This window comes from Capricornis sumatraensis, chromosome 4 (assembly GCF_032405125.1).
Source record: "Capricornis sumatraensis isolate serow.1 chromosome 4, serow.2, whole genome shotgun sequence".
NCBI classification, from domain to species: domain Eukaryota; kingdom Metazoa; phylum Chordata; class Mammalia; order Artiodactyla; family Bovidae; genus Capricornis; species Capricornis sumatraensis.
Window position 1 is genome coordinate 70512492 of NC_091072.1, and position 13531 is coordinate 70526022.

Here is a 13531-nt window from a genome sequence, read left to right on the forward strand (position 1 = left end):
ATCTGGATTCGTTGCCCTCCGTCCCCCAGACTCAGGCTCTCAATCTTTGCCCGCTGTTTGGGGGAGCAATTCCATCAGAAGGGGTGGGTGTGTGTGTATGATGGGGGGTGGGGGGCGGGGAACGGCACACAGGAAAAAGAGACAGGAGGAGGAGGGGGACGGGAAAACCCGGCTGGGAGGAGGCAAGATTCGAGGCTTGCGCAAAGCGAGCAATACTCCCCATCCCACTCAGCCCCACTCCGGCCTAGCTCAAGTGTCAACTTGGCCCTGGGGAATCATTTCGAGTCCAGGTCTCGGATTGCAGCCACGGCTGTTCAGAATTCGTCGCAACTCCACCAGGCGGCGACAACGACATGGAAAAGAAAACCGCGGGGCTAAGACGCTCCAGTGCAGTGTCGGCGTCTCGAGGTCCTAGGGAGACAGGTGTCAGACCCGGTCTCAGACAAAGAAAGGATCCAGACTTTTGTGCCTCTAGTGGGAAACCCACGCCAGGGACACTCAAAGCACGGGGAGATGGGAGGAGGGACCTGGGAATCTGAGCTCTAGGCTCTACTCGGCTCCATATAAATAGTGACCTTGCGGTTAGTCCTCAACTTCCCCATCTGAAAAATGAGCAAGTTTGGGTCTCTTAAAAGTTCGTTTGATTTCATGGATCAACGACTAAAGAGCTGGGACCGTGCTGTTTACAATGATACTAGAATGCCTTCTCATCTGGTTCCCTACGTGGTCTGTAGGACAGGAAGCCGCACTTCACTAGCTGCCTCTCACATGAGGCTGGGGGGAGGGGTCTGGGGGGAGGGGTCTCTCCATCTTCAGAATTCGGGTCAACCACACACTCCCAAGAGCAGCCAGTGATTCTGTGACCCCCCCTCCCTCTAGCCCGGCAGGGCAGCAAAAAGGTCAACAAAAAAGGACAGACCAGAATCCAGCCTCTACGTGGGCTCATCCTGAGTCGCATCTTCTTTGCTCACTTCCACCTCTACGCACTTTCCAATCTTGCGGAAGAAAGCGGGAAGGAAAGTGGGATGAGGACTCTGAAAGAGGAAGATGAGGGAAATCGGGCCTCCCGAGTTAGTTACCAAGTTGGGGGTGAGAGTTTGCTACAGGTTCAGAAATAGAACCCAACGAGGAGTTTGAGGGTTTTTTTGTGTGTGTGTATTTGTTTTGTTTTCAGGTTGATCTAGCTCAAAAGAGAGCCTAGAGATCTAGAAATCTGACCGGCAGAAGTGGCCAGATAGGAAAATGGGCGGAGAAAAGTAGGGCTGGATCACATGTGGAGAAAGGTTGGGGGGGCTGGAAGAAATTTAGGTTAGAGGAGCAAGGATATTAGCATATCCCGTAGGTACCTCAAATCTGGTATAAGACTGAATTCATTATTTACCTCCTTCCTAAACCTGCGATACTTCCCACATTCCCTATCTCATTGATTAAGAGAACCACTCCCATGTGGAAAAGTGGGCGTCCTCCTAGTCTTCCCTCCTAACCCTTTTTCCTATGAGTCATTAAATAAATCCTATCTGCCTCTCAATAACCTATGGATCCTGATCATTGTTCTCAATTCCCACAACCACTGTCCTAACCAGGACTGGCTACATCATTTGTGGTGTCCAGTGCAGTAAGTAGTAAGGAAATTTCAACAGAGAAGCCCGTGTTTCACTAGTTAAAGCCAAATGAGTAGGTCCGGAGGCGAGGGAGGAAGTGGCTGAGGTTGGGTAACTGGGGAGTTTCTTGTTCTTTCAGGCCGGTGTAATAGGAGCAGAGCACCTCTCGTTTGAAGCCTGACTGCCCACCAGAAAGGACTGTACTTTGAGTGAGTTGAACTTCTGCTGAAGAGAGATTTGAAGGCTGGGAGACTCAGGTGAGTACTCTTGTGGTGGATATACTTTTATATTCTCTGTCTCATCTCCCAGGTGGTAAAAACAAACAAACAATAAAAAAACTGAGGCCTGTTATGTGTGTGTGGCAGAAGGGACTACAGACAGATAGGACTATTCTGAATACAGAGGAGAGGGGGCTCCTGGGTGGTCTTAAAGGACAGGGGAGAGTATCTGGAGGGATATTGAAAAGGCCTGGAGATGGGAGTAGACAGAAACTTCATAGATAAAATAGATAAACATTTGGGAAAATCTTTGAGAATGGGAAAGAGGAGTTTGGGGATCTTGGGATGAAAAAGCTTGGGAATGGCTCAGGAGCTCCTGGAACAATTCAGGTGCCTAGAAGCCGAGAGTTATTCGAGAGATCTGAATTCAAGGTCAGGTTGTGACTTCCTCTTCTCCCCATCCCTTTCAGCTTCCATCATGTGGAACGCTTCTGACGTCAACTTCTCCTGCTACCATGAGTCTGTGCTGGGCTATCGTTACGTGGCAGTTAGCTGGGGAATTGTGGTGGCTGTGACGGGCACCGTGGGCAACGTGCTCACCTTGCTGGCCTTGGCCATCCAGCCCAAGCTCCGTACCCGCTTCAACCTGCTCATCGCCAACCTCACAGTGGCTGATCTGCTCTATTGCACCGTTCTCCAGCCCTTCTCAGTGGACACCTACCTCAACCTGCACTGGCGCACTGGTGCCACCTTCTGCCGCATCTTTGGGTTCCTCCTTTTTGCATCCAACTCTGTCTCCATCCTCACCCTCTGCCTCATCGCCCTGGGACGCTATCTCCTCATTGCCCACCCTAAGCTCTTTCCCCAAGTTTTCAGTGCCAAGGGCATAGTGCTGGCACTGGTAAGCACCTGGGTGGTGGCTGTGGCCAGCTTCGCTCCCCTCTGGCCAATCTATATCTTGGTGCCCGTAGTCTGCACCTGCAGCTTTGATCGCATCCGAGGCCAGCCCTACACCACCGTCCTCCTGGGCATCTATTTTGTGGTTGGGCTCAGCAGTGTCGGCGTCTTCTATTGCCTCATCCACCGGCAGGTGAAGCGAGCAGCACACGCACTGGATCAGTACAAGCTGCGCCAGGCAAGCACCCGCTCCAGCCATGTGGCTGGGGCAGAGGAGGCCGCGCCTGGTCGCTTCCAGGAGCTGGACAGTGGGCTGGCATCAGGAGGGCCCAGCGAGGGGATTTCATTTGACCCAGTCAGTGCTGCCACCACCCAAACCTTGGAAGGAGACTCATCAGAAGTCAGGGACCAGAGCAACAGTAAGGCAGCTAAGCAGATGGCAGAGAAAAACCCTCCAGGAGTAGCTGCCAAGGCCAGGATGACTAAAGGAGCCCAGAGAGCTCAGGACTCTCCATCAGAGTTTGGGAAGGTGACCCGGATGTGCTTTGCTGTGTTCCTCTGCTTCACCCTGAGCTACATCCCTTTCTTGCTACTCAACATCCTGGATGCCAAAGTCCAGGCTCCCCGAGTTGTCCACATGCTGGCTGCCAACCTCACCTGGCTTAATGGCTGCATCAACCCTGTGCTGTACGCAGCCATGAACCGCCAGTTCCGCCAAGCCTATGGCTCCCTCCTGAAACAAGGGCCCCGGAGTTTCCGTAGGTTCCATTAAAACTGTGTCCCCAGTCACCAGAATCGGGGATTGTCTCTTCCAGAACTAAGGTGGCCAGCTGTTATAGGAATAGGTGAAAGTGAGACCTGTGGGACTTTTCATGGACAACCACCCCCCAAACTCCCCAAACCCAGCCTCTCCAACCTTCACTCAACATTTCAGCCCTAGGCTGCTCAAGATGCATTATTAATTATTAATAAATGAATTCTATCCTCTTCATGTTCAGGTGTGATCTGTGGGGAAGAAAAAAATAGGCCAGGGTTGGTTTGCAGCTGGAACCTAATAGTTGAGGGTTTGGGGGGACATAAGTCAGAGCAGGGACAGGAAGCAGAAGACCAGCTGAGGGGTTTCCAGGTGTAAATCATGTGAGTTGGTTTAAGAGGATTAGCCTGCCTCTTTTTTAAAAAAAAATCAATTACAATTAGCTTACCAGGTGGCGCTAGCAGTAAAGAACCCACTTGCAAATACAGGACACATAAGAGACACCGGTTCAATCCCTGGGTTGGGAAGATCCCCTGGAGGAGGGCATGGCAACCCGCTCCAGTATTCTTGCCTGGAGAATCCCATGGACAGAGGAGTCTGGCAGGCTACAGTCCATAGGGTTGCAAAGAGTTGGACACGCCTGAAGAGACTGAGCATGCACGGACACCCTTAGCGGATGCCAGACAACCAATTCTTCTTTTTTTTTTTTTAATATTTTTTAAATTTCGTTGCCACCAATCTTAGTTGCAGCATGAAGGATCTCTCCTTGCAGTGCTCGGACTCTCTAGCTGTGGCGAGCTCTGCAGCATGTAGGATCTTAGGTCCCTGAAAAGGGATCGACCTTGTGTCCCCTGCATTATTACAAGGTGAATTCTTAACCATTGGACCACCAGGGAAGTCTCTATTAGCCTGCCTTTTTGGCCAATATTTTGGCCACCTGATGCGAAGAGCTGAGTCATTTGAAAAGACCCTGATGTTGGGAAAGATTGAAGGCAGGAGGAGAAGGGGACGACAGAGGATGAGATGGTTGGATGGTATCACCGACTCAATGGACATGGGTTTGGGTGGATTCCGGGAGTTGGTGATGGATGGGGAGGCCTGGCATGCTGCAGTCCATGGGGTCACAAAGAGTCGGACATGACTGAGCCACTGAACTGATTTGTTTAACTTCCCAGAAATGGCCCCCACCTCTAGCTACCGCTGCCAGGATGACCCATCACAACAAACAGGTGTTTTTTTCAACACAAAAAAGTTCTGAAATCCAGCTTTGATAGCCACTCCAGTTGAGTCCAGCCCCCTGACCCTTGCCCAGTCCAAAGAGAATAGACATGGGGGAGAACTCCTCTCTCTGTGGAAATGGAACTGAGCTTAACCAAGGCAGGCATTCTAGCTGCCCTAGCAGGGTCACGCTGCTTGGAGTTAATTCACCTGGGTCCTGGCCCCTCCTCTTCCCTCAGACTTGCTCTTGTCATCCTGGGTTACAAAAGTTACAAAAAGACTCTAGTTAAGAAGGCCCAGGGGCCAGGCTAAGGGGAGGTCACACCACTCCCTTCCTCCGGTGTGACCAATATCCTGTCAGCCGTGTGCACGTCCATGCACATGCATGAACTCAAAGCACCTGTGGCCACCAGGTGACGCTGGTTCTCTGTGTTTCCTTTCTGGCTTCCCTGTGAGGACAGAAGGCATCAGCAAGACAGGGAGTCCAGAAATACTACCACCCTTCTGGCCAGCAAGGGCAGAGATCCAGGAATCCCCACCCCTCCTTTTTGCCCAAATCTTAGGAAGAAAAATGAAGAAGCAGACACTTATTATTCATGAGATATTTACTGTCTACGTAGCTGGGGTGGGGGAAAAAGAGTGGGCACTGTGGATAGAATGTGAGAGTCATACTGATGGTGACACTTCTCTGGCTGCATGTGTCCCTTCCCGGCCCCTAAGTCCGTGGTTTGAGAGAACAAAGTCCAGAGAGAAGAAGATGAGAGCAGAAAGGACCATAGTCAGGGTGGACAAATTGATACCCTCACGTTCAACACACCTCCAGGGCCCAAGAGTCCTGCTTCCTAATAAGAAACATGTAGTTTTGAGTGTTCTCCTTTCACAAAAATCACAGCAGCCTGAAAATCACACCATCAAGTTCAGGTGACTGAGCTGGGGGTCCAGACAGGTGGGGTGAACAGCAAGACCAATAAGGATCATTGGCCTGGGAGTATAGATACCAGGGCTCCAGTCAAGGCTCTCCGATAATTGGTTCTGTGAGTTGGACCAGGAACCTGAGTCGTTTTGGACCTCAGGTTTTATCATCTGTACAAAGATGCAGGTGGGGGTGCACTCTTACCATGCACCTTATACTGTCCTAAATCCTGTAAATATATTATTTTGCGTAATCTTCACAAAATTTACCATAAGGTATCTATTATAATGAGCTTCCCAGGTGGTGCCAGTAGTAAAGAATCCACCTGCCAATGCAGGAGATGTAAGAGACTCGAGTTCGATCCCTGGGTCGGGAAGATCCCCTGGAGGAGGACAATGGCACCCCACTCCAGTATTCTTGCCTGGAAAATCCCATGTACAGAGGAGCCTGGTAGGCTACAGTCCATGGGAGTCACAAAGAGTTGGACACGACTGAGCATCTGACCATATCTATTATAATCTTTTGCTTAAAAAATAAATAAATAATGCACAAATAGGTTGCTTAAAAATAAATAAATAATGCACAAATAGGGCAAGCCATTGGTCTAAAGTCCAAGGGTTAACAAGCGATATGATCATGATTTGAGAACTGAAAGTCTGACTTTAGTACCAGTCTACATGTCTAACCACAGTAAGACCGAAACTTCTATAATTAGAATCAAGTGATCAGATGACCCCTAAAAATCCTTCCTGCTCAGACCTTCTAAGATTCTCAAAGTTAAGAGTTCTCTGAGGGGTTGTAAAAGGCTTCACTTTTCATAATCTTTGAAGGCGATTCAAAAGCTTTGGCAAGTAGAAATGAGCAGCAATAGGGATTGAAGTTAGACCTCAGAAGGGACTTCCCAATCCTCAGTCACTGGAAAAAATGACTCAAGAGGACATGGGAAACCCTAGAGTCTGAGCCCAAACGGGACACATCATAGCGAGAAAGCAACCCCCTCCTCTCTCACCCTCAACAGCCCCACACATATACCCCACCCCTAATCTCCAGAGGCGTCGAGTGAGGGAAAAAGAGAAGGAAGATTATGCCTCAGGCTCGTTCTCTCTCTTGCGTGTGTGCACGGCGCGCGTTTGTGTCCACGCACGAGGTCCCTCGTGGTGCGGAGCTCACGCGTATCTCGGCCAAGTGTATGCATTTGTCTTGGGGAACTGTTTCACGGGGGCCCTCCTGAGGGTGTCAGTGTCGGTCTCTCTATTTTCTTTATCTCTGTCAGTCTCCCGCCGGAGCCCCAGCTCTATCGCTGACTTTCTGACGCTATCTCTCAAGGCTTCTCTTTGTCTCTCTCCATCTGTCCGTCTCTCCTCTACGCTGTCTTCAGCGCTTGTACCTCCGTTATCGCCCTTTTTTCTCCGCAGCTCTTTCTCTCGCGCCTGGCCCCCAGCCCGCTCTCCCCCGCCCCCTCCCCTGTCCCCCGCCCCTGCAGCTCTCGCTCGTACGCACACTCTCTCTCTTTCTCTGTCTCTTACAGGCAGATTTATGGTCAGCCCAGGGCCTTTCATTGGCCAAGCGCTGACAGGACTTGATTTAACGCCGCCTCTCATTGGCTGATCTTGACAGGCCGATTTACGAGTCACTCTACCATTGGCCAAACCGCCTTAGCTCTGATTTATGGTTCAGTGGCGGCGGGGAGAGGGGGGCGCCGCTTGGGGAGTGAGGACGCCCCTCCCCTCTGCACCGCTTCCGTCTCCCTCTCCGTTGCTTTTTCTCTCCTTGCTCTCCCTCCCCTCCTCGAACCGCATTCCCTATACCTATTCCTCAAGCTTTCTCCTCCTCGTTCATCCATTGGGAGAGGAAAATGGGGTGTGGTGGTGGTAGAAACTGAAGCAGAGGAGGGGGTCTAAAGGGGTAAATAGGACCTGAGGAGTCCGCGGGGTAGGATGGGGTACAGTAGGGAGAGAAAAGGAGATTGGAGAGAGAGAGAGAATCCTGAGCTGAAGGGGAAACTGAGGAAGGAGGCGAAGTGAGTGACAGGAAAAGGAAGACCGAGGAGAAAGGAAGGCCGAGGGAGAGAAAGGGAGGGTGTGAGGAGAAGACTGAAAAGGGCGCGTTTGAGGGGGCTAATGGGCAGAAGCGGGGAGATGGGGGCACTGAAGGGGACTCTTCTCTTCAAACCTCACTATCCAGACAGAACAAGAGACGAAAATTTCCTTTTCAGACAATGGTTCTGAAAAGGGAGAGACTTGGAGCGGCAAAGGCGTAGAGAAAAGCGCAGCAGAGAGGCAAGAGGGGCGCAGGAAAGAACTAGAAGGTAATAGCAAGGAAAGAGGGATGGAGAAGGATGGAGAAATAATCGAGAAGACAGAACTAAGTTTGTTTTTCATTTCGGGGCGGGGAGTGAGAAAAGGCTAATTCCTAGAGGAAATATTGAGAGCCGCAACTCCTCCTCCTCTGAACGGAAGACCCACAGGCGTCAGCCTGGGGATGTCAGACACCGCCCCAGGAGATGTTCGGCTTCCTCAAGGCTGCAGTAGGCTCCCCTTCCCCACACCTCACTCCTCCCCTTGCCCACCTCCCCAGTTAAATTTATGAGTTCAGGGCTGGCCTTCAGGAATTAGGAATATTTATGCTTCTTTGAGAGTGAGGTTTGGAAGGTGATAAATAAGGGGCCGTTGGTGGGGGGTGCAGCTGGGGGCTCCTATTTTTAGCGTGGCCACTTTCCCAAGCCCCCCCACCTACCAGTTCCCCCCACCTACCAGTTCTCTCTCATCCTGAGCCAGAAAAGGGAACACTGAGTGAGGTGGGGAGTGGGTTTCAGATATCAGGAAGGGGCTTTGACTATCCTGGAAAGCCCCTCAGAGGACTGCAGAGCTTTGCAGCAGAAAGGATTGAAGGTTGATGGGGGAGGAACTTTCCAATCATCCTGGCATTCTTATAGCCCCTGGAGTGCAGTTACAGCATTTTCTGCAGAAGATGGAGAGAAATGGGGAGAAGCCAGTTTCCCCTGTTACCCCCTAAACTCAGTTGCTGAGGAATAAGAAAGAGGAGCCAGTAAATGTAGAGGCAGGTTTCTCTGGCTTGTCATTACCCTCACAGAGAGGAAGATTTGAAATGCCACCCCACCACCACCACCACAGCCTGGGTCCCTCGGAAAGGAGGCCAGGAATGTGGGGCTCAGGGCATCTCCTAGGAGTCTCAGCCTATCCACCCCCACTGCTGGCTGAGAATTAAAGACAGCCTGTAATTCAGGATACCCCTTGCCCTGGGCCTCCAGGAAATGAGAGGGAGAGAGGATCTTCCCTGTGGATCTACATGACTTCAGCCCTCAGCTTTAGGAGCCATGTCTGTGACCCTCAGCTCAACTGGAGGGCTTGCTCTGGGCTTGGGGAGGTAGTGAACAAAGATGGGGGTCCCTGATATAGAGGGACCTAAAGAGAACAGAGGGAGCTAGGGAAGAGCTGCCCCCCTCTCCACATGTACACAGTGGGCCTCCCATCCACTCTGGCCTCAGCAAGGATGGCTGCACATAAACACACACACACACACCCCAGACTGTGCTGCCTGGAGTGGGAGAAGGGAGGGAGAGAAAGGTCTAGACTGGCCCTTTAAGAGCCACTTAGGGTCAGAAAGCCTGGGCTACAGAGAGGGGAAGGAGCTGATGTCAGAAGACGGATGGGCAGCAAGATGGGGATTGATGCTAATGGGGGAGTTAAAGCTAAGTACCCAGACACTCAGAGGGCAGAACTGCAGATCTGTCTTCCTTATGCTTACCCCCCCTCCCCAAACCAGGGCTGTAAATCTGCCTTCTCAACTGGGGGAAGGGGGAGCCAGGAAAAACGAGAGATGCTGGAGATGCTCACTTCTCCCTTTTCCTGTTTTTTTCCTTACCCTGTGCAAATCCCCCCCACCCACCCACCCCTGCCCCGCCATTCTTTTGTCCTTTCCCAGTCTCTGCTCCCAACCTATGAGCCTTTCCCACTGAAATTTCCAATTTTGGGCTTTCCATTGAGAATTGAGAGGATGGTTTCAGCTTGCAGAATTTAAAAAGAAACCACGAGATGGTCTCCTTCATCAGCCCCTGGGTAGAATGGTTTGGTGGGGCTGTGTTGAGAGACTGGTAGACAGACTAAAAGCTCCCAGTTGCCTTGGTTTCTCTTCCCTCCATCCTTTTTTCACTTGGAGGTAATTCATTCAAGCATCCTTCTCCTGAAACAGTGGGGTGAAGGCAGAAAGCAGGATGTCAGGGAGTGGGGGCCAGGAGTTGGAAGTGGTGCAGCTTCAGAGTTGGGTTTTTGGAGGCTTCTGACATGCTGAGATTCTGGAGGGCTAGTGGGCCTCCAAGGGCGGCTAGGGAAGCTGCAGGAGCTGTCCACTGAAAGATATATGGTCTAGTTTCTCGGAAACTCCTGGATCACACCATTCCCTCTCCTTGAGCACACACCCTGCCTGCTGAGTAGAGACAATTTCGGGCCAAAAGTCTATTTACTGTAAAGGCAGGGTCCAGCTGCTCCCCATCCTCTCAGTGGGCAATGGGGGATCTCAGGGAGGCAGGTCTTCTCAAAGGGACTGGAGCTAGCAAGTGTTAATTGCTCAGTGTGTCCAACTCTGACTTTTAGACTGTAGCCCACCAGGCTCGTCCGTAGAATTCTCCTGGCAAGAATACTGGAGTGGGTTGCCATTCCCTTCTCCAGGGGATCTTCCAGACCCAGGGATTGAACCTGGGTCTCCTGCATTGCAGGCAGATTCTTTACTATCTGAGCCATCAGGAGCTAGTTACTCTTGGGGAATTTCATTTCTTCCTTTGATTTCAGGTGAGATGGTATCTTCCATCTTTCAAGACCCACAGTCACCTTTATCTCCCTCTTTGTTGGCAATCAGGGCCTGTTCTGGAGAAGTCCCTCTAGATTGGGGGACCTCTCCATCTCATTTCATCTGTTGCATTGCTAAACCTGAACTCCTTTCTAGTCCAGGAAATAATAGGAGCCTGGTTTCCAGATCCTCCCCAGTATCCATAAGACATCCATCTCCTGTCTTCCCTTCTCCCAGGTTGTTCTTCGGGGGCCTAAAATCACCTGAGGCCATCCTCTCTTTCCTCAATCTTCAGGGGAAAAGGAGAAAGCAAGGTTTGAGTAGGGGAAAGGGTGAGGGGGCGAGAGTTGTGAGCAGGAGCCACTAGAACCCAGGCTTTCCACCTCCCAGCATCTGGCCAAGCACTCCCTCCCATCAAGGGAGGTCAGCCATTGCCCTCAGCCCTGGTCTCTGGCTGCTTCTCTATCCTGGTGATAAATCCTGTCTTTGTCTCCCCTCCAACCCAGGCCCCAGGCGGCTGGGGGTCAGGGGCTGGGGGAGGGGTCAGTGCAGAGGAGGGAGAGATACAAGGAGAGTGGGAGGAGAAGATGGACAGGAGCAGCTGGTGAGCAGGCATGGGGGTGGGCAGTGAGGTGATGGGGCCTCTTGATGCTACAGATCCTAACTGCACATTCCAGCAGGCCTGCATTCCAAGTGAAAAAGTCTGGATTCCTTGGAATCCTGGAAATACCTTGGGGATGGCTCCTGGAGCATCAGGAATCTTGGTTGAGGGGTGTATAGGTGTGGGGTGCCTCAAGGAAGGAGGCGGCTGAAAGAAATAGAATAATATTGTGGGGATCATCTCTACCCTCACCAGACACCCCTCTATGCCTGTGCCCTGAATTCAGGCACACAGACGGACAGACAGAGACACATGCACGCATACACAAGATTTATGGCCCAGCAGTGAGGGGGCCCAGGAGGGTCAGGCTGCCCCTTGCCTGGCCCCTCCCTAGCTGCCTTCTCTTGCTATGACTTTCCTGTCTCTATCTTTCCATTCCCCCTGCTCCCAGCTTTGCTTTCTTTGTGTGGGTTTCTCTTACACAATTTGCTATGCTGGCTTTCTGCTAACCCTCAACCCTCTTGGTGTCGCAGTCGTCTTTTTCTCTTTCCGTCTTTCTGTCCCACTCCTTCCACCTCTCCTACTTCTTTGAACCCTTCATCTGCCTGTCCTGCCTCTGCTGTTCTTCAACTCAGCCATCCTTTACCCTACCCCCCACCTCAGAGCTCTCTGTCTGGCCCACGGGGACTGTCAAATTGCAAAGAGGGATGGAAAGGAGAAATTAGTGACTTTGTATGAGTCTCTGCTTTGGTAGGAGGTCTGGGATCATATTGTGTTGTGATATGGGATGGATGGAGTTGGGGGAGGCCAAGTGACCGGGAGGGAAATTCAACAAATTGAAGAGGGTGAAATGGGAGGGAAGAGAGATTAATAGAGAAAAGACACTGAAGGGCAAACACTGACGAGAGAAGGGTAAGGACTAAGGGTTCCCTTTAAGTGTGTGTTTTGGATAAATCTGAAGGGGAGGAGCTGAAGAGCATTTACTGAGTCATATTGAGACACTGATCCAGACAAGATCAGGAGACCCAGCCAGAGACGTGATATCTACCAGGCAGCCACAATTCTGAGCTCTCTTGCCTACCTGGGGAGGTCTCACAGACCTCTGCAGTCAGTCTTGGAGCGCTAGTTCTCTCCCCACTCACCCTCTCCTCACCTTACCAGAGAGAATGACATCAGCTTTGGCTGCCACTGTCCTCAGCCCAGCTGATGTACTCTCCCATGGGTGAAAAAGAGGCCAGTCACCTCTGCCCCACCCATTCATTCTCCAGTCCAGGAGCTGAAACTTACACAAGCCAGCACCCCAGGGTGCGAGCAGGGAGGAGGCTGTACCAGGTGGGAAAAAGTGGGAGCATGGGCACCAGGGAGAGAGCGAGGAACTGGAGGGGGCACTGAGGAAGAGAGGCTGCAGCACTAAATCACCCTGTAGGGGGGCTCCCTCTGCCTGAGCTCAGTGGGGTGGGGAAAGGATAGACATTTGGGGAGGGGGTAGAGAAGAATAGGGAATCGCCACATCTGGCAGGCAGGTGTCTGGCACTATTCAGGCTCTAGTCACTTTCCCAGCCAAAGGGGAGGAGGGGGAGACGGGAGAGAGGAGGGGTTCCCAGGGTCCCCTGGGGAAGAGGGAAGGGCTCACAAACAGAGACAGAGGCCCAGAATCAGACAGAAAAAGACCAAGGGAAGGAGAGAATCAGACCCTACTCCTCAGTCTCTGCTTCAGTCAGTGCTGGGGGAGGGCTTGCTCATTGTCCTGAAAGAACATTGTTGGCCAAAGGACTGTGTAGGCCAGGGCACCAGAGTTCCATTCCTAGTGCGAAACAGAAGGCAGGAAAAGTTCACAGCAGGCCAGGCTGGGAAAACAAGCTCAGAGAATTCCAAGTTGGAGAACTGGATAGAACACTACTCTCCACACCATTGCTGATCTCGTGCAGCCCCCAACTCCAGCAGGGTCCATGTTGGGTAATGAGTAGGAGGATTAGGGTGAAAGTTGCTCAGTCGTGTCCAACTCTTTGGGACCCCACGGACAATTCTCCAGGCTCTTTGTGACCCCATGGACAATTCTCCAGGCCAGAATACTAGAGTGGGTAGCCTTTCCCTTCTCCAGGGGACCTTACCAACCCAGGGATCAAACCCAGGTCTCCCACATTGCAGGTGGACTCTTCACCAGCTGAGCCAAAAGGGAAGCCCGGAGGATTAGGGTGGTGACGTTAATGCCTGAACACGGCTTTTCCCCCAGCTTAGACGGGCAAGACAAAGATCCCTAGCCCTTATCCAGCCCCCTGTACCCCAACTCTCAATGCAGGATTGCAGAGTGCTATACCCAAGCATTTTTTTCCCCTTTGCTGAAGGGGACCCCGGGCCCAGGGGTCCCACAGTGGCTGAGCTGAATTGCTAGGTTCTCAAAGAGCAGGCAAGATGGCACCTCTATGTTTTAGGCATCATTGATGCTGGAGAGGCTTCTCCCTCTGGTTACCTTCCTTCCCTCAACCTTTCCTGTCTCTGTTGCCTAATCCTGAAGTTACAGGC

At 51.8% G+C, this 13531-nt stretch overlaps 1 protein-coding gene across 1 annotated transcript; it reads left to right on the plus strand.

Moving 5' to 3' along the window:
• Positions 1-2297: 2297 nt before the first annotated feature.
• Positions 2298-3488, plus strand: GPR84 (G protein-coupled receptor 84). Its single transcript, XM_068969667.1, has one exon. The coding sequence runs from the start codon at positions 2298-2300 to the stop codon at positions 3486-3488; it is 1191 nt and encodes a 396-aa protein (XP_068825768.1).
• The last annotated feature ends 10043 nt before the right edge of the window (positions 3489-13531 follow it).